This window comes from Phoca vitulina, unplaced genomic scaffold (assembly GCF_004348235.1).
Source record: "Phoca vitulina isolate PV1807 unplaced genomic scaffold, GSC_HSeal_1.0 scaffold13, whole genome shotgun sequence".
Lineage (NCBI taxonomy): Eukaryota > Metazoa > Chordata > Mammalia > Carnivora > Phocidae > Phoca > Phoca vitulina.
Window position 1 is genome coordinate 7,534,736 of NW_022589716.1, and position 22,788 is coordinate 7,557,523.

Consider the following 22,788-nt stretch of genomic DNA (forward strand, 5'->3'; position numbering starts at 1 on the left):
TTTTTTTTTTTCCCTGAGATTTACATGTAGAGCTATAGACCTCCTCATTATCATTATCTTCATTTAACAGCTGAAGAAAATTGAGGATACAAAGAGTTGAGAAAACCTACCCATGAAAAGCCAAATCTCAAGTTTCTTTTCTTTAGTACTCTGCTCTTCCCATCTCACTACAGTGGGGAAAAAATAATTTCCAAATCCAAGAGTTACCTATTTTTTTACATGTCTTTTTATTTTCTCCTTTCTACTCCATGAAACTTCAAAGTTAGATTGTAAGTCCTGTGAGTACAAAAACCATGTCTCATTTGCTCACCATGGAGTCTCTATGTATAGTAAAGAATTTGGCCTTGCCCAAAGAGAAAGTCTGGCTTTTGCCCTTGGCTTCTGTACTTCTACAATTTTTTATCTTTTTTTTTTTTTTTAAGAAGGCTCTGTACCCGGGGCGCCTGGGTGGCTCAGTCGTTAAGCGTCTGCCTTCGGCTCAGGTCGTGATCCCAGGGCCCTGGGATTGAGCCCCGCATCGGGCTCCCTGCTCGGCGGGAGGCCTGCTTCTCCCTCTCCCACTCCCCCTGCTTATGTTCCCTCTCTCTCTGTGTCTCTCTCTCTCAAATAAATAAATAAAATCTTTAAAAAAAAAAAAAAAGAAGGCTCTGTACCCAACATGGGGCTTGAACTCACGACCCTGAGATCAAGAGGCACATGCTCTACCATCTGAGCCAGCCAGGCGCCCCTTGCCCTTGGCTTCTGGAAAATACTCTGTTGACCCCTGGAATGTTATCCCTGACAGGAGTATCTTTGTTTGTCTGGAGGTCATCAGTCATACTGTATTTGGGGTGGTGGTGGCCACACTTATACTGTCATCTTAGGGTGAGAGCCAGCCACTCCAGAAAGACCAACACTGTGACTTGGGGGGAGCGGGGGGGCAGGGGGACGGACGGACTTGGGTCACGTCTTATCAGTCTACCTGGAGACTGAGTTTAACCACCTAGGCAATCAATCAATCAATCATGCCATGTGATAAACTACCAATAAAAACTCTGCAAACCAAAGCTCAGGTGAGTTTATGTATTTGGCAATACCCCATGCCTACTGTTACACATCAATGCCAGGAACGTAATGCATCCTGACTCCACAGGGAGAGAACAACAAGCTTTGTACTGGGGACCCTCCTGGACTCTCCCTATTTGCTCCTTCCCTTGGCTAATTTTAACTTGTATCCTTTCCCTATAATAAACCACAACTGTGAGTATAATAGTTTTAAGTGAGTCTATGAGTCCTTCTAGCAAATTACTGAAACTGAAGGTGGTCTTGGGGACTCCCAAACTTGCAGCTGGTGTCAGAAGTGAAGGCAGTCTTGGGAACTCTGCCCTCCTAACTCTGTAGTTGGACCCCAACTCCAGCCCATGTCCACAACAGTATGGTCACACAGTATGTCCCCAATAAATATTTGATCAACAAACAAATGAAGTATCAAAGGGAGGATTTTAGGATTTTGCACAATCAGGGGCATGAGATAAGACAGCTATCACTGGTAAGAAGATAGTACCAGCTGTAGTGAGTTCTCATCCCATCAGAAACCAGCCAGGCAAGTACTCCAATATTTTCTGGGGAGATCATCCCTAATGGCCAACAAAATTCAAAATATTTTTACTGTAAAACCAACCCCAGAACTGATTAAGAAGACATTTTAGGGCCATTAAAAGTGATGAGGCCATTCTGTACTTACCAGTGGGAGATGCCCTGATAGGGATCCCTGAAGCACTAACAAAGGGTAGGCAGGTACCCCTGGTAAAGGATCCCCCAACATTTTAGCATGCCTTTCCTAACCACACCTCAGTCCTATGAAGAAGCAGTTATTGAGACGACAGTTCTCCCCTCTACCTGCAAAGCGGAGTTCATGAAGCAGGTGTTCCCCAGGTTTCCAAGTCCGCAGAGCCCAGGCTGAATGTGAGACGATGGGGACTCCTGACAATTATATGAAGCAGAGAAGCCAGATCCACTGGAAAACACAACCCACATCAGCAATAAAAGCGAGTGCTGTGCACATGCCCTCCGGATACCTTGTGGGGCTCCTCCAGGGCCTCTACAATTCTTATCTGGTAATAATTCCATGATATGAGTTCTTTCTACTCCCCTTGCCAGCCCTCCAGCCACTCCCCTTCTCCTACCCCTGCCCCTGATTTGACATGACAGTAGGTGGTAAACACATCCTTAAGGGGAGAAATGCTGAGTTCTCTAGTTTCAGGCTTTTGGCAAATGCTAACTGTGTCCCTCTGGAAGGCTAACAACTACCATGTGACTTCAGGGAAGAACATGTGGTTACCAAGATTAAGAGCTCACACCTGCCACCACTCACCAGGCCACACTCGGTCCTAACTGTGCCTGAGTATTCATGCACACTCTCTTGCCTCACCCTCCTCCTCATTCAGTCTGTGTTATGTGGCAGGCACTCGTGAGATGCTTGCACAAAGGTCACAGCCATCCGGAGGGGAAACAGGCAGGGATCCCCCACAGCTGAGAACCAATCCCTCAGAGCTATTACTGTGCTGTGATATGGCCAGTCCATCCCTGCACACAAAAAGTGGTGACCCCCCAGGACCACCAGTGACTTAGGCTGTCATATAAGCAGCTCATATAAGGACAAGCAACGTTAAGTGAGAAGTAGGAGGCATACTTTACGGTGGGTATGAAATGGAGAGAGAAAACACATGCAGCCCGCTCCCACAGGGAACCCTAATCCCACTAGGCTTAGTGTGGCAGTACTCGGAGGGAGGGAAGCAAAGTGAAAGGGCCTGCTCTTACCCCCTGCTGACACCGGAGCTGTGCATCCCAGAGGTGTTAGTGCTATCACCATTTGCAATGGGAGAGGCAGACACTGAGGAATAGGGACTTGCTGATGATGTTGGAGAGGTAGGAAAATTTCTGCTAGGCGCAGTGCTTGATCTGGGAGAGAGAAGCAGAGACAACGCTACTGACTTTTTGCAAAAAGCAAGCCCTACTGAATGCCTTGGGTCTCTTTCCAAGAAATAAATGTTCTCCAGATTCAGTTATTTAAAATAAACTGCAAAAGGCCTACTGTCATACTACTTCAAGATAAATTTTATTTAAATGAGTCAAGAAATTAACTGGTCTTCCTGGTCTCATTCATCCACATGGTTACCCACCCAATCTCTCAGTAGGATGAACCACAAAGTTGATCTTTAGGGCATCCTGACTTGATTTATGAATCATAAACTTCCCTAATAAGAGTTACCAGTGAAAGACACAGAAAAATGGCAGTAAGAGATGAATATCCCCAAAAATACTTGACCCGAAATGAACAGCTGGTTATAAGTACACTACAACAGGAAAACGGTAATTCGGCTTCACTATGCTATTCAAGGAGAATTGTTTTTGCTTCCTCAAATTTATCAAATGTGAGTGACCTCTGTCTCAAACTTATGTTTCGATATTTTTCATAGCATCTTATTTTAGATTTATTCCAACTTTCTGATTAATAAATGCAAGCACTGTCCCAAATATTAAACTGGTATGATTTTTATTAATTTTCTACTAAAATCTGTATAAGAATATGTAGAAGAAAGTGAATTGTTCTGCTTTGTTTCAAATATGTACAAATGTGATTTTCCTTCTAGATTTGGGGTTATTTTTAGACTACAGAAAATGATTACAATATGCCCCAGCAGAGAGCCCAATCTAATGGGATCTGGTCTCAACCAGGGTTCCCTGCAAGAAAGCGAAACAAGGCAGCAGAGATAAGGAGTGACCCTGCAGTGGACAGACATCAGGAAACTATCCAGGGGCCTAAGTGGGCATCAGGAACTGAGTTCTGCTCCACACTCTGACATCACAGTGAGAGAGAGGGAAAGAGGGCTCCGCAGCCCTCACCTTCCCATAGGGAAATGAACCTTTCTCAAATCCTGAAGAGCATCTGCTTCAGAGAGCCTCATCCTCATGCTGCAAATAAGTCCAAGAATCTGGATACCTCTGTAAATGAGACTCGGCAGAACCAAGGGCACTGAAGGTGACTTCAGCACACACATGAAACCTGTCCAATGTGATACAGGCAGGAAAGTTGCTACTCAAGGCTGGTCTGATAGGGCATACCAATCTCAGGTCTGTTGACAGGTACTATATGATAGCGAAATTCAAATTCTGACGTGCAGAACCTCAAGGCATATAGTCTAATACTCCCCTTTTTACTAACTGTTCACTAGTAACATTCTATTTCTTTGAACTCAAAAGGGCAAAAATCCACAGAAGCCATAACCAAGATCTGTCAATTTCTTAACGACTGAGCCACCCAGGCGCCCCTAGATCTGTCAATTTCTTAAACAGACATTTCTGGTTGAAATGAAAGAAAACAAAGAAAAATTCTGACATTTGTTCAAAATGTTCTAGAAAACACTGGCAGTAGTTTTCAGAGTAAATCCAGTCGAAAAGAAACCCAATGATGAGTACATAAGGATTTCTTTTTATATGCCTGAAAATTTACATAAGACAAAGTTTTTCTTTTTTAAACCAGTTTTTTTTTTTTTTTTTTTTTAAAGATTTTATTTATTTATTTGAGAGAGAGAATGAGAGCACAAGAGGGGGGAGCGGGAGAGGGAGAAGCAGACTTCCCGCTGAGCGGGGAGCCCGATGTGGGACTCGATCCTGGGACTCCAGGATCATGACCTGAGCCGAAGGCAGTCGCTTAACCAACTGAGCCACCCAGGCGCCCAAAGTTTTTCTTTTTTAAAGACATTTATTTCAGAGAGACAGAAAGCCAGTGAGCAGGTGGGGGGAGGTGCAGAGGGGGAGGGAGAGGGACAAGCAGACCCTGCACTGAGCGCAGAGCGGGGGGGGGGGGGGGGGGGGGGGGGAGGCTATCTTGATCTCAGGACCCTGAGATCATGCTGAAACTGAGTCAGACACTTAACCGACTGAGCCACCCATATGCCACAAGACAAAGTTTTTCTTAAACTCCACCCTTGAGAGACAAAAGCAAGACCTCCGTGCAGGAAAGTGACTATATGGGAAACGCCTGGGCACTTGGCACTTGTCATCAGAAGCTTTAGAGCACATTCTGGGGCACTGCAGGCTGACAAATAGGCAATTGGTGGGAAACACCTTACGCTCGAGGGTACATATTAGGTGAGTCAAGACCTCACTGGGTCTCATGCCACCAACACTCTGAAAACAGAGGCTTACAACTCCAAAGAAGGATTCCTCTGCTCCTTTAAAAGACACTCTGGTCAAGCCCCTAGTCTCTCAGTAGCTTTCTACCTAGACATTTCCTGCTTCTAGGCATGTCCAATCCTTACCAATCATAACTAGAACATGCCCTGAACCCATGACTGAGGCCCTGTAACACACTCATGCCTGCCCTCCTTGCTCCACGGACCTCTGCATGCTTCTCAGATGTTCTCCAGGCTGAAAGCTGCTCTGCAGATAAGCCCACCCTTTAGGGATGACCTCAAGTAACCAGAGTCCAGCACCTGGCATTATCATTAAGACAACAATGAACTCAGGGCGCCTGGCTGGCTCAGTGGTAGAGCATGCAACTTTGATCTCGGGGTTGTGAGTTCAAGCCCCATGTTGGGTGTAGAGATAACTTAAGAATAAAATCTCAAAAAAAAAACAAAACATAATAATGAACTCTTATTGGAATCCTCACTGCCTTCACAACATCCTAAGAAGCTCTGCTCTCCCCACAACGATGCTGTTAACCCTCACCTGCGTGCACCCACATCTCCACTTCAGGAACACTGGCCTCTTCTACCTCTGAGCAGGCAGCCTCAAAAGGGGGCCATGGTGCAGAGCTAACCAGGCCTTAGAGACCTCAGGCTAGTAAAGTCAGAGGGAGTTAGAGTTAGAGAGAGAGAGAGAAGTGAGGCCTGCTCTACAGAAAATCTTGGAAGCACGAACACAAAGGTTGGAGCAATCCACAAGGAAGACAAACTTGTCTTAAAATGTTCAGAGTTTACAAGGTGGCCCTCACTAATAAAAGAGCTGAACAGAAACAATTTATGCTGTTCTCCAGCTACAACACATGTAAAACTGACTCTATATGTAGATTAAAAAAAAAAAAAAAATGGGTTAGGCCAATCAATGACTTCCCCTGGATGACAAATTCACTGGCCGTATTTTACCACTCCCTCAAGGTTAACCTGTGTCTGCTTGACAGATGATGCATTACTAAATATAGCTGTTTTTGTTTGTTTTTTAAAGAAAATCTGATCAAAAGGGGCACCTGTGTAGCTCAGTTGGTTAAGTGTCTGCCTTCGACTAAGGTCATGATCCCAGGGTCATGGGACCAAGCTGCGCTTCAGGCTTCCTGCTCAGCGAGGAGCCTGCTTCTCCCTCTCCCTCTGCCCCTCCCCCTGCTCGTGCTCTCTCTCTAATGAATAAATAAAATCTTGGGATGAGAAAACATGAGATAAGGAGGCTGAATTAAGGATAGCTTGAATAGTGATTAGAATAACTATAAATGGGGGCGCCTGGGTGGCTCAGTCAGTTAAGCGTCTGCCTCTGGCTCAGGTCATGATCCCAGAGTCCTGGGATTGAGCCCCGCATCGGGCTCCTGCTCAGCGGGGAGCATGCTTCTCCCTCTCCCTCTCCCCCACCACTCCCACTCATGCTCTCTCTCTCAAATAAAATCTTAAAAAAAAAAAGAAAGAAAATCTGATCTGAGAGTTTTGATGAGTGAGTATAACCCGCTTATAGTTATTTTCTTTTTTTTTTTTTAAAGATTTTATTTATTTGACAGAGAACAGGCAGGCGGAGTAGCAGGCTCCCCGTTGAGCAAGGAGCCTGACGTGGGGCTCGGACCCAGGACCCTGGGATCATGACCTGAGCTAAAGGCAGTCGCTTAACCAACTGAGCCACCCAGGTGCCCCCATTTATAGGTATTTTAATCACTATTCAAGATGTCCTTAATTCAGCCTCCTTATCTCATGTTTTCTAATTACCAAGTTTTCAGTTGTTCTTTTTTACTTCTTGCCCTCAATTTCCCTTCTTAGGTGTGGCAGTTTCCTAGTTGTCTCCTAGAGTACTGTGATTTTTAATAAGAAATATGTATTTTGGGGGGCACCTGGGTGGCTCAGTCGTTAAGTGTCTGCCTTTGGCTCAGGTCATGATCCCAGGGTCCTGGGATCGAGCCCCGCATTAGGCTCCCTGCTCAGTGGGAAGCCTGATTTTCCCTCTCCCACTCCCCCTGCTTGTGTTCCCTCTCTGGCTGTGTCTCTGTCCGTCAAATAAATAAATAAAATCTTAATAAAAAAAAGAAATATGTATTTTTTTAAAAATAATAAGAAATATGTATTTTGGTCTTGTCCAAACTTCCTGGTACACAGTCCCTCAGTAATTTTCTCAGTGATGAGTGCTGGGAGCAGTTTTTGTTATACTTGTGTTTTTGTCCTTGGTTCCTGAAATAGCTTCAAAGTGATAAAAGTGAAAGGAATGTCTTATTTCCAACACACCCCTTTCAACCACCTCTGTTTATGTTAATGACTTTTGGAAAGTCACAAAGGATGGGGCTTGCCAGAAGAACTAACCGTGGGATTAGAGGGTTGGAACTTGCAGCTGCCTACCCCCAACCCCCTGGGGAGGGGAGAAGGGCTGGAAATCTGAGTTTAATTACTAATGGCTAAATGATTTAATCAATCAGGCCTACTTATTGAGGCCTGCACAAAAATCCCTGAAGTACGGGAATTTTGGAGAGCTTCCGGGTTGGTGAAAACTGGAAGTCCCAGAAGGGTGGAATGACTAAGGGCAGCTCCTCACTCACCCCTTTCCTATACCCACCTAGTACCTCTTCCATCTCACTGTTCCCGAGTTATAGCCTTTCTTGACAAACTGGTCATCTAGCAAGTAAACTGTCTTCTTGAGTTCTGTGAATTGTTCTAGCAAATTATCAAGTCCAAGGAGGGGTCACAGGAACCTGAACTTGGAACTGGGATCTAAAGTGGGCCAGTCTGATGGGATTGAGCCCTTAACCTGTGGGATCTGATGCTACTTCCAGGGAGACTGTGCCAGAATTGAGTGAAATTGTACAACACCCAGCAGGTGTCAGAGAACTGAATGGTGTGAGAAAAACCTACACACACGTAGTGGCAAGAAGTACTGGTAGAGCAGAGAAGAAAAAGAGGGTTTGTTGCTTTTTTTCCCCCGTTTTGCCTCCCAATAAGCTATTCTGCCCTTTTTCCTTAAAGAACCCCAATTTTAATTTTTTTTTATTTTTATTTTATTTTTTTAAGATTTTATTTGAGAGAGTGAGAGAGAGAGAGAGCGAGAGCACACGCAGGGTAAGGGCAGAGGGAAGGGGAGAAGCAGACTCTCCTGCTGCACAGGGAGCCTGACACAGGGCTCGATCCCAGGACCCTGGGATCATGACCTGAACTGAAGGCAGACACTAACTAAGCCACCCAGGCACCCCAAGAAACCCAATTTGTAGTTAGACACCTTGCAACCCTGCTAAAAAGCATTTTCCTGCCTCTCTTGAAGCCAGGTATGGTCGTATCATTGGCTCAAGAGATGCAAAGGGACGTTTTATGTATGATTTCTGGGAAATTTCCTTAAAAGGAAGGGCTATGTCCCTCCTGCTGCTTCCTCCTTGCCACTTGAATGCAGGTGAAACCACAGCAGCTCCAGAATCCTAGACCCACAAGGAAGAAGCACCTTTGAAGTAGAAGCTTCACACAGTAGAACAAGACAGAGCGGCTGGGTTTCTAATGATACCAGCAGTGGACTGCCCACCTCAGAAATTCTTCTTAGAAAGACTCCAGCATCTATCTTTCTTAATTGCCATCAAACCTTTCCTAATTAACACAGCATATTCCAAAGATATATGTTCTATTTTTACATTTCTGGCAGTTACTCCATTAACTTATCAGGACCTCTATTTTTATTTTTCCCCATCAATTACTTAGACTTGTAACTATCTCCATTTCCCCGTAGAGAAAGAGTTCAGCACATTCCCATCTCTCTCCGCTCTGTACTGCCTCCCGTTTCCTCACTTGTCTTCCGTGTTGGGATTACCCAGAATTAACTTCTGGACTGTTACTGATATGGGCTGCTTTCTTACACCTTTCTTATTATTCAACTTTTTACTGAAGTACTACATAGAGAATACATAAATCATGAAAGTAAAAATCAGGAAATTAACACCAAATGAATACATTTACATAACCAGTGCCCTGACCCAGAAACAGGACAGCCCTAGACCCAAGTGTCCTCTTCATGCTCCCTTCAGTCATCATTTTTCCCACAGCTAACCACTACCATGACCTTGAGACCCCTAGGTAAGTTTTGCCTGTTCTTAAACTTGGTATCAAGAGAACACAGGATGTCATGTTTTGTTTCTGGCTTCTCTCATTCACCATTGTTCATGAACTCAACACTGCTGGGTCCCTATAGATTTTCACGGTGTAAATACACTACAATCTATGTATCCCCTCTATGGTGGACATCTGGTTTAACTCTAGTTTGCGACTATGACAAGTAGTGCTGTCGTGAACATCTTTGAACATATCTTTAAGTGAACATGAGATGTATTTCTGTTGGCTGTATGCCTAGGAGTGGTTCGCGGAGTTGTAGAATATGTACATAATTCTTCCTCTAGTAGGGTTGCCAAATCTCCTAAAATCACCGCATCAATTTATATGCCCTATCAGCAGGGCCCAACAATTCAGGGTGCTCCACACCTCAACATCACTTGGTACTGTCCATCTTTTTCACAGCCATTCTGGGGGATGTGCAGAAGCACTGTGTTATGGTTTTAATTTGCCCTTTCTGGATGACTGCAGAGGTTAACACCTCTCCATATACTTGCTAGCCATCCGGATATCCTCTTTGGTAAATTAACTGTAAAGATTTTTTGCCCCTTTTCTAATGGGGTTGCCTAACTTTTTCTTACTGTCTTGGGAGGCGTTTCTTCCAAATTCTGGATCTAAGCATTGTGTCAGACATACGTACTGCAAATCTTTTCTCACCCTGTGGCTTGCCTTTTTACTCTCTGGTGAACAGAAGTTCTTAAAAGTCAGTCACCCCCGGGGCGCCTGGGTGGCTCAGTCGTTAAGCGTCTGCCTTCAGCTCAGGTCATGATCCCAGGGTCCTGGGATCGAGCCCCGCATCGGGCTCCCTGCTCAGCCAGGAGCCTGCTTCTCCCTCTCCCACTCCCCCTGCTTGTGTTCCCTCTCTAGCTGTCTCTCTGTCAAATAAATAAATAAAATCTTTAAAAAAAAAAAAAATCAGTCACCCCCTCTATCCATTTCCTCCTCCAAGGTTTGTGGCATTGCGCCTTGTGTCAGAAATCTTTGCTCACTCCAAAGTCCCAAAGCCCTTGCTTTTTTGGCCAACAAAACACTTCCCTAGGTGTGTGCTCTCTCACATGTTACGGATTCTACTGCGTGCCCCTGGACTCTAAAAGTACCTCCTCCCCTCAGGAGCTCTGTGTGGAAAACCTTCCAAGGTCAGCTATGCTAGAGGAAAAAAATATTTCATCTTTACATTTAAGTAACAGTTTAGTAGGATACAAAATTCTTTTTTTTTTTTTTTTTAAGATTTTATTTATTTATTTGAGAGAGAGAGAATGAGAGAGAGAGCACACGAGAGGGGGGAGGGTCAGAGGGAGAAGCAGATTCCCTGCCGAGCAGGGAGCCCGATGCGGGACTCGATCCCAGGACTCCAGGATCATGACCTGAGCCGAAGGCAGTCGCCTAACCAACTGAGCCACCCAGGCGCCCCCAAAATTCTTTTAAATAAGTTATTTTACTTTGACACTGAAAAAGTATCTCTTAGATCCATTGTTGCTACTGACAAGTTTGATACTAGTCTGCTTCTTATTCCTTTGTGACTTTTTCTTTCAAAACAATTTGGAATTTTCTCTACATCTTTGTTAAGTTTTTACTCTAGTGTCTAGGCGTGGGCTTTCTTCCTTCCATCTGTTGTGTTTAGCATTCTTTAAATTTCAGACCTTTCCTCTTTTATGATTTCTGAGAAACTCTTGGTCATTATAACCTCAAACATTTTCTTCCCCTTCCTCCGGTCATTTCCTCTCTGCTTCTGAGATTCCTATTATACAAACGTTGACATTTCTAGCCCCCATCCTCCACAGCACTTTGCTTCACCTACCTTTCATCTCTTTATCCCTCCTAACGCCTTGTAGAATTCTTAAACCTGACCTTCCAACTTCTTCAGTCTTCAGCTACATCCATTCTGCTACTCAACCCATCTCCTGAATTCCGTGTTCCCAAGTATGCCTCCCTATTCCTGTTTCACGTACCCACTTCCTTTCCTTGATGATATTCACTATGCTTATTCCACCCTCCCAGGAGGCTGGGAACATGAATTATGCTCCCACTAGCACAGGCTGTCAATCTGCCATTTTCCTTTCATTCGACTATACCACTCGTCAGCTTCTCATTATGGCTCCCTATGAGCTCTTCATCAGGTGAGACCACACTACTCCTCCAATCACTGCACCCCCTCCAATGAACTCCCTACCTCCCGCAGAGGTACAGCTAGAATCCAGAGTCTCACATGACCCACCACCGTCCCCCGAACCCTCCTGCCATCCCTCCTGGCACCAGCCCCAACACACTCCCGCCAGTCTTCAACAAAACCTGCTTCTGCCTTGGAACGTCCACCGCTGCTGATTCCCTCACCTCCTTTGTGACCCTCAGTGGGGCCTATCACCATATTTAAATCTGCCCCTTCCCAAAGCCTAGCACTTGATTTTCTTCCCTTTTTTTCCCACAGTCCTTATAAACCATTGGATGAGTGGGTAGTTCCTGTCTATTTACTGTTCCTTGAGGACAGAAACGTTGTTTACTGCTGTATCCTCAGTATCTAGAAGAGTGTCTGGCACTATTAGGGGAGTAGGGAGGGGAGTGTACCTCAGGAATCTCACTCTGGGCTCATTGGCCACTGGACAGACTTTGCAGAGAGAATCTAACCTTCAAGCAAATTCAAGGAGGCACTGCTCTTTTCCAAAAGCTATCTCCCTTCACTGGAATCTGAGACTTCAGGGTGTGGAAGGGATGGGAAGCAGCAGCACTGGGAAGAGAAAAGGGCAGAACTCTAACAGTCTCCCTTGGCCAGGACATCCAGCCTCTTCTGCTCCAAGTTGTCAACACTACCTCCCAGACTGGAATCTACCTTCTGTCTCCCCTGGGGGTTCCTCACAGTTTTTATTTTCTCTGGGTTCGGTGGCATTTCCAGTTCCAAGAAGGGAGTTAGCAGTCTGGGCTAGCCTTTTGATTGCTGCTGTCACAAATTACCAAAAACTTGCTGGCTTAAAACAACACAAATTTATTATCTTAACAATGTTGCAGGTCAGAAATTCAAAATGATTCTCACTGAGCTAAAGAGCTGTGTTCCTTTGTAGAGGCTCTAGGGACTTCTAGAGGCCACCCAGTGGCCACTGGCTCGTGGCCAGTGAAGTCTTTCTGCTCATTACATCACATGCCCTCCATAATGGCCATCACACAGTTACCCCATTCCCCCACCCCCTCCCCTCCAGCAACCCTCAGTTTGTTTCCTATGATTAAGAGTCTTTTATGGTTTGTCTCCCTCTCCGATTTCGTCTTTATTTTTCCCTCCCTTCCCCTATGATCCTGTTTTGTGTCTTAAATTCCACATGAGTGAGATCATATAATTGTCTTTCTCAGATTGACTTACTATGCATAGCACAATACCCTCTAGTTCCATCCACATTGTTGCAAATGGCAAGATCTCAATTTTTGATGGCTGCATAATATTCCACTGTATATATACACACCACATCTTCTTTTCCCATTCATCTGTCTATGGACATCTGGGCTCTTTCAATAGTTACTGTGGACATTGCTGCTGTAAACACTGGGGTGCAGGTGCCCCTTCGGATCACATTTGTATCTTTCTGGTAAATACCCAGTAGTGCAATTGCTGGGTCATAAGGTAGCTCTATTTTCAACTTTTTGGGGAAACTCCATACTGTTTTCCAGAGTGGCTGCACCAGCTTCCATTCCCACCAACAGTGTTAAGAGGGTTCCCCTTTCTCCGCATTCTCGCCAACATCTGTCATTTCCTGACTTGTTAATTTTAGCCATTCTGACTGGTGTGAGGTGGTATCTCATTGAGGTTTTGATTTATATTTCCCTGATGCCAAGTGATGTTGAGTATTTTTTCATGTGTCTCTTGGCCATTCATATGTCTTCTTTGGAGAAATGTGTGTTCATGTCTTCTGCCCATTTCTTGATTGGATTATTTGTTCTTTGGGTGTTGAGTTTGATAAGTTCTTTATAGATTCTGGATACTAGCCCTTTATCTGATATGTTATTTGCAAATATCTTCTCCCATTCTGTCAGTTGTCTTCAGGTTTTGTTGACTGTTTCCTTTGCTGTGCAAAAGCATTTTATCTTGATAAAGTCCCAAAAGTTCATTTTTGCCTGTTTCCCTTGCCTCTGGAGACGTGTCTATGAGGAAGTTGCTGTGACTGAGGTCAAAGAGGTTGCTGCCTGTGTTCTCCTCTAGGATTTTGATGGATTCCTGTCTCACATTTAGGTCTTTCATCCATTTTGAGTCTATTTTTGTGTATGGTGTAAGGAAATGGTCCAGTTTCATTCTTCTGCATATGGCTGTCCAATTTTCCCAACAGCATTTGTTGAAGAGACAGTCTTTTTTCCATTGGATATTCTTTCCTGCTTTGTTGAAGATTAGTTGACCATAGAGTTGAGGGTCTATTTCTGGTTCTCTATTCTGTTCCATTGATCTATGTGTCTGTTTTTGTGCCAGTACCATACTGTCTTGATGATGACAGCTACATAATATATCTTAGACTCCAGAATTGTGATGCCACCAGCTTTTGTTTTCTTTTCCAACATTCCTTTGGCGATTTTGGGTCTTTTCTGGCTCCATACAAATTTCAGGATTATTTGTTCCAGCTCTGTGAAAAGAGTTGATGGTATTTTGATAGGGATTGCACTGAATGTATAGACTGCTCTAGGTAGCACAGACATTTTAACAATATTTGTTCTTCAATCCACGAGCATGGAACGTTTTTCTATTTCTTTGTGTCTTCCTCAATTTCTTTCATGAGTGTCCTATAGTTTTCTGAGTACAGATCCTTTTCCTCTTTGGTTAGGCTTTTTGTTTTTTCTTAAGATTTATTTGAGACAGAGACAGCACGAGCAGTGGAGAGGGGCAGATGAGAGGGTCCCTGCTGAGCAAGGAGCCCAACCTGGGGCTCAATCCTGGGACCCTGAGATCATGACGTGAGCAGAAGGCAGACACTTAACCAACTGAGCTACCCAGATGCCCCTCTTTAGTTAGGTTTATCCCTAGATATCTTATGGTTTTTGGTACAACTGTAAATAGAATAGACTCCTTAATTTCTCTTTCTTCTGTCTCATTGTTAGTGTATAGAAACGCAACTGATTTCTGTGCATTGATTTTATATCCTGCTACTTTGCTGAATTCCTGTATGAGTTCTAGTAATTTGGGGGTAGAGCATCACGTCATCTGCAAAGAGTGAGAGTTTGTCTTCTTTGCTGATTTGGATGACTTTTATTTCTTCTTCTTGTCTGATTGCTGAGGCTAAGACTTCTGGTACTATGTTGAAGAGCAGTGGTGATAGTGGACATCCCTACCATGTTCTTGATCTTAGCGGAAAAGCTCAGTTTTTCCCCACTGAGAATGATATTCCCTGTGGGCTTTTCACAGATGGCTTTTATAATATTGAGGTATGTTCCCTCTATCTCTACACCGTGAAGAGTTTAAATTAAGAAAGGATGCTGTACTTTGTCAAATACTTTTTCTGCATCTCTTCAGAGATCATATGGTTCTTATCCTTTCTTTTATTAGTACAGTATATCACAATGATTACTTTGTGGATGTTGAACCACCCTTGAAGCCCAAGAATAAATCCCACTTGGTCCTGATGAATAATCCTTTTAATGTACTACTGGATCCTATTGTCTAGTCTCTTGGTGAGAATTCTGGCATCCATGTTCATCAGGAATATTGGTCTGTAATTCTCCTTTTTGATGGAGTATTTGTTTGGTTTTGGGATCAAGGTAATGCTGGCCTCATAAAAAGAGTTTGGAAGTTTTCCTTCCACTTCTATTTTTTGAAACAGCTTCAGAAGAACAGGCATTATTTCTTCTTTAAATGTTTGGCAGAATTCCCCTGGGAAGCCATCTGGCCCTGGAATCTTGTCTGTTGGGAGATTTTTGATTACCCCTTCAATTTCCTTGGGGGTTATGGGTCTGTTCAGATGTTCTATATCTTCCTGGTTCAGTTTTGGTAGTTTATACCTCTCTAGGAATGCATCCATTTCTTCCAGACTGCCTAATTTGTTGGCATATTGTTGCTCATAACATGTTCCCTTAGTGTTGGTTGTGATCTCTCTTCTTTCATTCATGATTTTATTTATTTGGGTCCTTTCTCTTTTCTTTTTGGTAAGTCTGGCCAGGGGTTTATCAATCTTACTCTTTCAAAGAACCAGCTCCTAGTTTCTTTCATCTGTTCTACTGTTCTTTTGGTTTCTATTTTGTTGATTTATGCTCTAATCTTTATTGATTCTCTTCTCCTGCTGGGTTTAGGCTTTACTTGCTGTTCTTTCTCCAACTCCCTTAGCTGTTAAGTTTAGGTTGTATATTTGACACCCTTCTTGTTTCTTGAGAAAGGCTTGTATTGCCATATACTTCTGTCTTAGGACCACCTTTGCTGCATCCCAAAGGTTTTGAAAAGTTGTATTTTCATTTGTTTCCATTAATTTTTTAAATTCTTCTTTAAATTTCCTGATTGACCCATTCATTCTTTAGCAGGATGTTCTTTAAGCTCCATGTATTTGAGTTCTTTCCAAATGTCCTCTTGTGAGAGTTTAAGTTTCAAAGCATTGTGGTCTGAAAATATGCCGGGAATGATCCCAATTTTTGGTACCGGTTGAGACCTGATTTGTGACCCAGTATGTGATCTATTCTGGAGAAAGTTCCATGTGCACTCGAGAAGAATGTGTATTCTAGTTGCTTTAGGATGGAATGCTTTGAATGTTATCTGTGAAGTAAATCTGGTCCAGTGTGTCATTCAAAGCCCTTGTTTCTTTGTTGATCTTCTGCTTAGATTTCATTTCAGTGAGGGGGGTGTTAAAGTCCCCTACTATCTTGTATTATTATCAATGTATTTAATTTTGTTATTAATTGGTTTATATAACTGGCTGTTTCCATGTTAGGGGCATAAATATTTACAACTGTTAGATCTTCTTGTTGGATAGACCCTTTAATTATGACATAGTGTCCTTCCTCATCTCTTATTACAGTCTTTGGTTTAAAATCTAATTTGTCTGATATAAGTATTACTACCTGAGCTTTCTTTTGATGTCCATTAGCATGATAAGTGGTTTTCCACCCCCTCACTTTCAATCTGGAGGGGTCTTTGGGTCTAAAATGAGTCTTCTGCAGACAGCATATTGATGGGTCTTGCTTTTTTATCCAATCTGATACCCTGTGTCTTTTGATTGGGGTATTTAGCTCATTTAAGTTCAGAGTTAACTACTGAAAGATATGAATTTAGCGCCCTTGTATTGCCTATAGTCACTATTTCTGTATATTGTCTCTGTTCCTTTCTGGTCTATGTTACTTTTGGGCTCTCTCTTCACTTAAAGGATCCCCTTTAATATTTCTTGCAGGGCTGGTTTAGTGATCACAAATTCTTTTAGTTTCTGTTAGTCCTGGAAGCTTTTTGTCTCTCCTATTTTGAATGACAGCCTTGCTGGGTAAAGTATTCTTGGCTGCATATTTTTCTTATTTAGCACCCTGACTATATATATCATGCCAGTTCTTTCTGGCCTGCCAGGTCTCTGTGGGTAGGTCTGCTGCCAGTCTAATATTTCTACCCTTGTAGGTTACAGACCTCTTGTCCCGAGCTGCTTTCAGGATTTTCTCTTTGTCTCTGAGAGTTGCAAGCTTCACTATTATATGTCGAGGTGTTGACCTATTTTTATTGATTCTGAGGGGGGTTCTCTGTGCCTCCTGGACTTGAATGCCTGCTTCCTTCCCCAAATTAGGGAAGTTCTCCACTATAATTTGCTCCAATATACCTTCTGCCCCCCTCTCTCTTTCCTCTTCTTCTGGGATCCCAATTATTCTAATATTGTGTTGCTTCATGGTATCACTTATTTCTCGATTTCTCCTTTTGTGATCCAGTAGCTGTTTATCTCTTTTTTTCTCAGCTTCCTTATTCTCCATCATTTTGTCTTCAATATCACTAATTCTTTCTTCTGCCACGTTTATCCTAGCAGCTAGAGCCTCCATTTTTGATTGCATCCCATCAATAGCCTTTTTGATTTCGACTTGGTTAGATCTTAGTTCTTTTATTTCTCCAGAAAGGGATTCTCTAGAGTCTTCTATGCTTTTTTTAAGCCCAGCTAGTCTCTTTATAATCGTTATTCTGAACTCTAGTTCCGACATCTTACTTATGTCCATACTGATTAGGTCCCTGTCAGTCAGTACCGCCTCTTGTTCTCTTTTTTGAGGTGAGTTTTTCCGTCTTGTTATTCTGTGCAGAGAAGAATAGATGAACGAGAGAACAAAATACTAAAATGGCAATAACAGCCCCAGAGAAATACCCACTAAACAAATCAGAAGAGACCCGAAACCGAAAATAAATAAGTAAATAAATAAAAATTTTAAAAAGAGAGAGAGAATATAATCAGACAAGGTGAACAGAACAGAGCAATACACTGGGTCCTGTGTGTATTTTGGTCTGTTACAAAACAAAATCCCAAAACTGTAAAGAAAGAAAAACTAATTTACGTACAAAAATCAACTTAAAATGAACAGATAGAATGTAACTGTAAAAATGAAAAACACAAAAGAAAAAAACAAAAAACAAAAAAAGAAAGAGTATAAACAGACACGTGAACAGAACAGAGCTATACACTATATCCTGGATGTATTTTAGTCTGTCTGTTAGAAGAAACGACATCCCAAAATTGTAAAAAAAGAAAAACTTGTGTGTACACACACACACACACACACACACACACACTGAAAGGATAGAATATAACTGCAGAGATGAAAATTTAAAAAGACTTAAAAAAAGAGAATATAATCAGATAGGTGAACAGAACAGAGCAATACACTAGAATCTGGGTGTATATTGGTCTGTTTGTTAGAAGAAACTGCATCCGAAAACTGTAAAAATGAAAATTAAGAAAAACTTAAAAAAAAAGTTAATAAAATAAGAAATTGGTTGAAAATGAAAGAGAAAAAAATTAAAATTAAGACTAAAGAATCAGAAAAAAAAAAAAAACCCATGAATTCTATACACTATTCTCCCCTAGTGCTGGAGTTTTGCAGTTCTCTATGATGGGTAAACATGGTCTTAGCTGGATGTTCTTGCTGATCTTCTGGGGAGGGACCTGTTGCACTGATTCTCAAGTGTCTTTGCCGGGGCGGAGTTGCACTGCCCTTGCCAAGGGGCTAGGCTAAGCAAGCGGCTCCGGATTGCTCTACGTGGCTTTTGTTCCCTGAAGGCTTCCTGTGCAGCTTTAGAGGATGAGAATGAAAATAGCGGCCTCCCAATCTCTGGCCCCGGAGTGAAGAGCTCAGAGCCCCACTCCTCTGTGTGCCCTCAGGAAAAAGCAGTTAATCATTCCTGTCTCCCAGGTCTCCGGCTGCACTCTGTGATCACCCGGCCTGTGACCAAGCATTTCTATCTCAGGCACGCGGCCCTGCTTCGAGGCTCCAGAAGGGGTGGGTCTTGCCGTGGTTCTGCCGCTTCCTGGGCCCCTGCTTGGAGAACGGCTGCCCAACTGTGCCACGGTCTGCAGTTTATGGCAAAACCAAGCTGAAAGCCCACTCATGGGCTCATTGATAACAGCCAGCTTCCCTACTCTGATGCCTGGGAACTCTGCAACACTCAGGCACCCCGGTCTTTCTTTGACCCCGAGGATCCTGAGACCACACTGTCCCATCTAGGATTCTGCCCCTCTTTGCCACCTGAGCGCCTTTCAGGCAGGGAAGTCCCTCACCAGAGCAGACTTCTAAAAGTTCTGATTTTGCACTCAGCTGCTATATCACTTTCCAGTGCCACCTGCCGGAGCTTCCCATATATCGCCTCGGATTCACTTCTCCATACCCCCTACCTTGCAGAAAGTGGTCACTTTTCTATTTGTAGAATTGCAGCAATTCTTTTTTTTTTTTAAATCATTGATTTTAAAGATTTTATTTATTTATTTAACAGAGAAAGATACAGCGAGAGAGGGAACACAAGCAGGGGGAGCGGGAGAGGGAGAAGAAGGCTTCCCGTGGAGCAGGGAGCCCGATCCGGGGATCGATCCCAGCACCCTGGGATCACGACCCGAGCCGAAGGCAGATGCCTAACGACTGAGCCACCCAGGTGCCCCAAATTGCAGCAATTCTTTTCTTAGATCCTGGTTGAGTTCACAGGTGTTCAGAATGATTTGATTACTATCTAGCTGAATTCCTGGGACCTGACGAAACTAAGGTCTCCTAGTCCTCCGCCATCTTGGAAAGCTGCCCAGTGAAGTCTTTGCACATATCATCACTTAAGACTCTGCTTCTGTCCTCACATCTCCTGACTCTCCTGTCTCCCCTGGTCACCCTGTGATTACACTGGGCCCATCCAGATAATCCAGGATAATCTCCCCATGTCAAGACCCTTAATCACATCTTAATCACTTTGCCATGTAACCTAACATATTCATAGGTTCTGGGGATTAGGACTTGGACATGGAGGGGGCATTATTCGGCATACCACAGCTATATGTCATCTTGTCAGGAACTGGTGACCAGAGTTTCTAAAACTTGAGTCCATAGCTAGACTTCAGGTTATCTGTAAAACTCTTGAGATTATTGGCAAAATGTTCTATCTTCTGACGTGTTTCTCAAGAGAGAGCCTATAGCTTTTGTGATTCTCAAAAGAGCTATGTAAGAGCCCATCACTATCAAACAGTCACTGTCCAAGACCTGACTGAAAGAAGACAGCAAAGACCAACACTATCCCCATAACTATCAGAACACAGACACAAATTCCCCCACCTTATACCATAAGAAAAACTCATTACTTCTTCTGTCCCCTTCTCAGGACATGCACAATTCCACACCGCACACAAACCTCTCCTGAGATAGAGGTGCCTGGGGTCCCAGTTTAAAGGCAGAATAATCCCCCCAGTATGCAAAAAGGGCAACAATGACTAACGGGCCTGTGGGTAAAAAGTGGGGTGGAATCAAACTTGAAGTCATACAGGACCCCATGCCTGAGCCCTCTTCTTTTCCAGCCAAGCTTCTAATTACAGGTGGAGAAAATAAAAGCCCTTGGCAAAAACAAAGCTGCCTCTTGGCAGAGCAGCTTTCCCAGATCTGGGCCCCTTCTCTTCCTTCTCTTATTCTCAAGAAGGAGAGGCTCACCACCGTGTTCACCCACTCTGATAGCTTTCCTCACATGGCTGCCCAGCATGCTGCTTACCAAAGGCCAGTATTACAGACTCTGGATATGAAATAGACTCTGGAAATGAAATGGAACGCTTTTTCATCTGACCCCAAAAAATTTTCCTTAGCACAAGTAAATGCCTTAGGAAATAGTGTCTCTCTTACACCTGTGTGCCCAGCCACAAGGGAGGAAAAGGTCACTTACTTTGACTGCAAGGTCTGCCTCGGCCATGTGCCATCTTCATTTTGGGGCTCAATTACTAGCACCTGAGTGAAAGGGGAAACCAAATAAGGAATATGCAAAGCATCTCACTGGTGACGAGCTCAGAACCAGAAGCTATCTGGCCACACACCCTGGCAGAGCTGCCTGCTGGGCATGGCCTGAGCCCTCCTACCTGACCCTGGTAGAGCCCAGCATCCTGGACAGTGTTGTCTAGCTTGCTCAGCTGCTCATAGGTGTTGCTCATATATTTGTTCCATAGTCGTGTTTCACGCTCAGCAGGGATATTGAACAGCTTCCGCATCTCCTTCTCAATGGTTGCTAGAGACAGGCAGAAAGATCACTCAGGATTTCCTCGAGATGCAAGGCTAAAAACAGCTGTAGCAAGCTAATGCTCATCCTCCTTCCTGTTCGGATGGTCAGTCACAGAGTGCTTTGGACCAAAAGTTCTGACTGACAGCCCCTCGGTTTTTAAGGCCAAATGTCTCCCATGGGAATCCTCTTGCACTCACACACTAGAAACTTTCCCTGTGCTTCTCCTTCTTTAATGAGGTGGGTCCCATTTATAGCACACAAGCAACACAGAAAGGTGAGAAAACTTATCTTTGAACTTAAGATAAATGTGGTTTCAAATACCAGCCCTGCCACTTTTTTTTTTTTTAAAGATTTTATTTATTTATTTGACAGAGAGATAGAGAGCACAAGTAGGCAGAGAGGCAGGCAGAGGGAGAGGGAGAAGCAGACTCTCCATGAGCAGGGAGCCCGACACGGGGCTCGATCCCAGGACCCTGGGATCAGGACCTGAGTCGAAGGCAGCCGCTTAACCGACTGAGCCACCCAGGCGCCCCCCATGCCACTTTCTAACAGAGATTTTTTAAATAAGTTACTGTAACCTCTCTGAATCTGCATTTCCTCATCTTTATCACCATATCACCGCATGTCAGGGATCATGCCCAGTGTTCTATAAAACATGATTCCCAGGCTTAGCTCTCCTCAAGAACCAGGTCAGGACCAGCACCTACAACCTGAGTCTATGTGGGTAACAATTCTGGAGGGGGTGTCCGGCTTCGCACCCATAAGCCACAACGCTCTGCACTCTCCCTCCGGATAAGCAGGACCCCAGCCCAGCTACTCACCGATGGTGTCTGCCTTGCTGAAATGGCAACTCAGCACGTTGGTGGGGTCACTATTCTCACAGAGCTTCAGTTCCAGCAAATACACCTCCACCTTGCAGTGCTTGACAAACAGGCCATGCTCCACCACCTGCAAACAAGAGGCACAGGTGAAGGAGCAGTGGTTCCACACCAGGCAGTCTTGGAAACAATAGGTTTCATTAGTGGTAAGAGGCAGAATCCACACAATAATCATTTTCCCTAAGTGATCAGGGGATCAGGACAGATTTTTAAAGCCACCAGCAACTGTCCAAGAGTTGAAAATCTTTCTTCCCTTCATGAGGGAGAGCACCCGGATGGAGCCAGAGCTAGCTACAACACTGCCCAAAGGGAAGCCACTGTTCATCTCTAAATCAGGATCACGAGGTCTCCCTTGCAGGGTTTGTCGAATGAAAGGACTAGAGAACGTAGCTAAATCCCTGTGGTAGCAGAACACTCACCATATGGCAACACTGTGGGCATGAGGGGACATCTGCAGGAGACTGGCACACCCCCAACTTTTTGATCCCTAACCCCTCTCAGGGGCCCCGGTTTCCAGCTGGAGAAAGAAGGTCATTCTGGCCCCAAACAATGACTCTTACTTGGAAGCATGGCCTCAGGACTGCAGATCTTTCCTACTCTGAGAAGGGAAACTACATACCAGGGAGAGTGAGAAATTTACCCAATGTCTACCTATTAGCAGGCATGTGATGTCCCCTCTGGTAGGACAAGCAAATGACTGTGAGAGTCAGGGTGGATGGTCTTCTCATAAGTCCCATCTACCAGAGGGGTAAAGAATCTGGGTTTTGATTGTATGGCCCACTTTCCCTCAGGAGGCCCACTTTCCCTCAGGAGGCTATTCTTCTCTGGCTTATGAACACCTGCTTTTTGAGATATTCAACAGCGTGGCCAAAGACTCATAAGCATAGAGGAAAAAGCAGTCTCAGAGAAGTTGTAAGATAAACAAGAAGCAGTACATTACTGTATGTCCATATGACCCCAA

The 22,788-nt window shown here is 43.9% G+C and overlaps 1 protein-coding gene across 2 annotated transcripts in view; it reads right to left on the minus strand.

The window, feature by feature from the left end:
• USP4 (ubiquitin specific peptidase 4) overlaps positions 1–22,788 on the minus strand; it is a 51,482-nt gene that overhangs the window by 20,660 nt on the left and 8,034 nt on the right. For both annotated transcript variants that reach the window (XM_032411280.1, XM_032411281.1), the window contains 5 exons: positions 21,771–21,897; positions 20,810–20,955; positions 20,620–20,681; positions 2,800–2,940; positions 1,879–1,996 (listed from right to left, as the gene is read on the minus strand). In XM_032411280.1, coding sequence (XP_032267171.1) covers positions 1,879–1,996; positions 2,800–2,940; positions 20,620–20,681; positions 20,810–20,955; positions 21,771–21,897 — 594 coding nt within the window. The remainder of the gene's footprint in view (positions 1–1,878; positions 1,997–2,799; positions 2,941–20,619; positions 20,682–20,809; positions 20,956–21,770; positions 21,898–22,788) is intronic.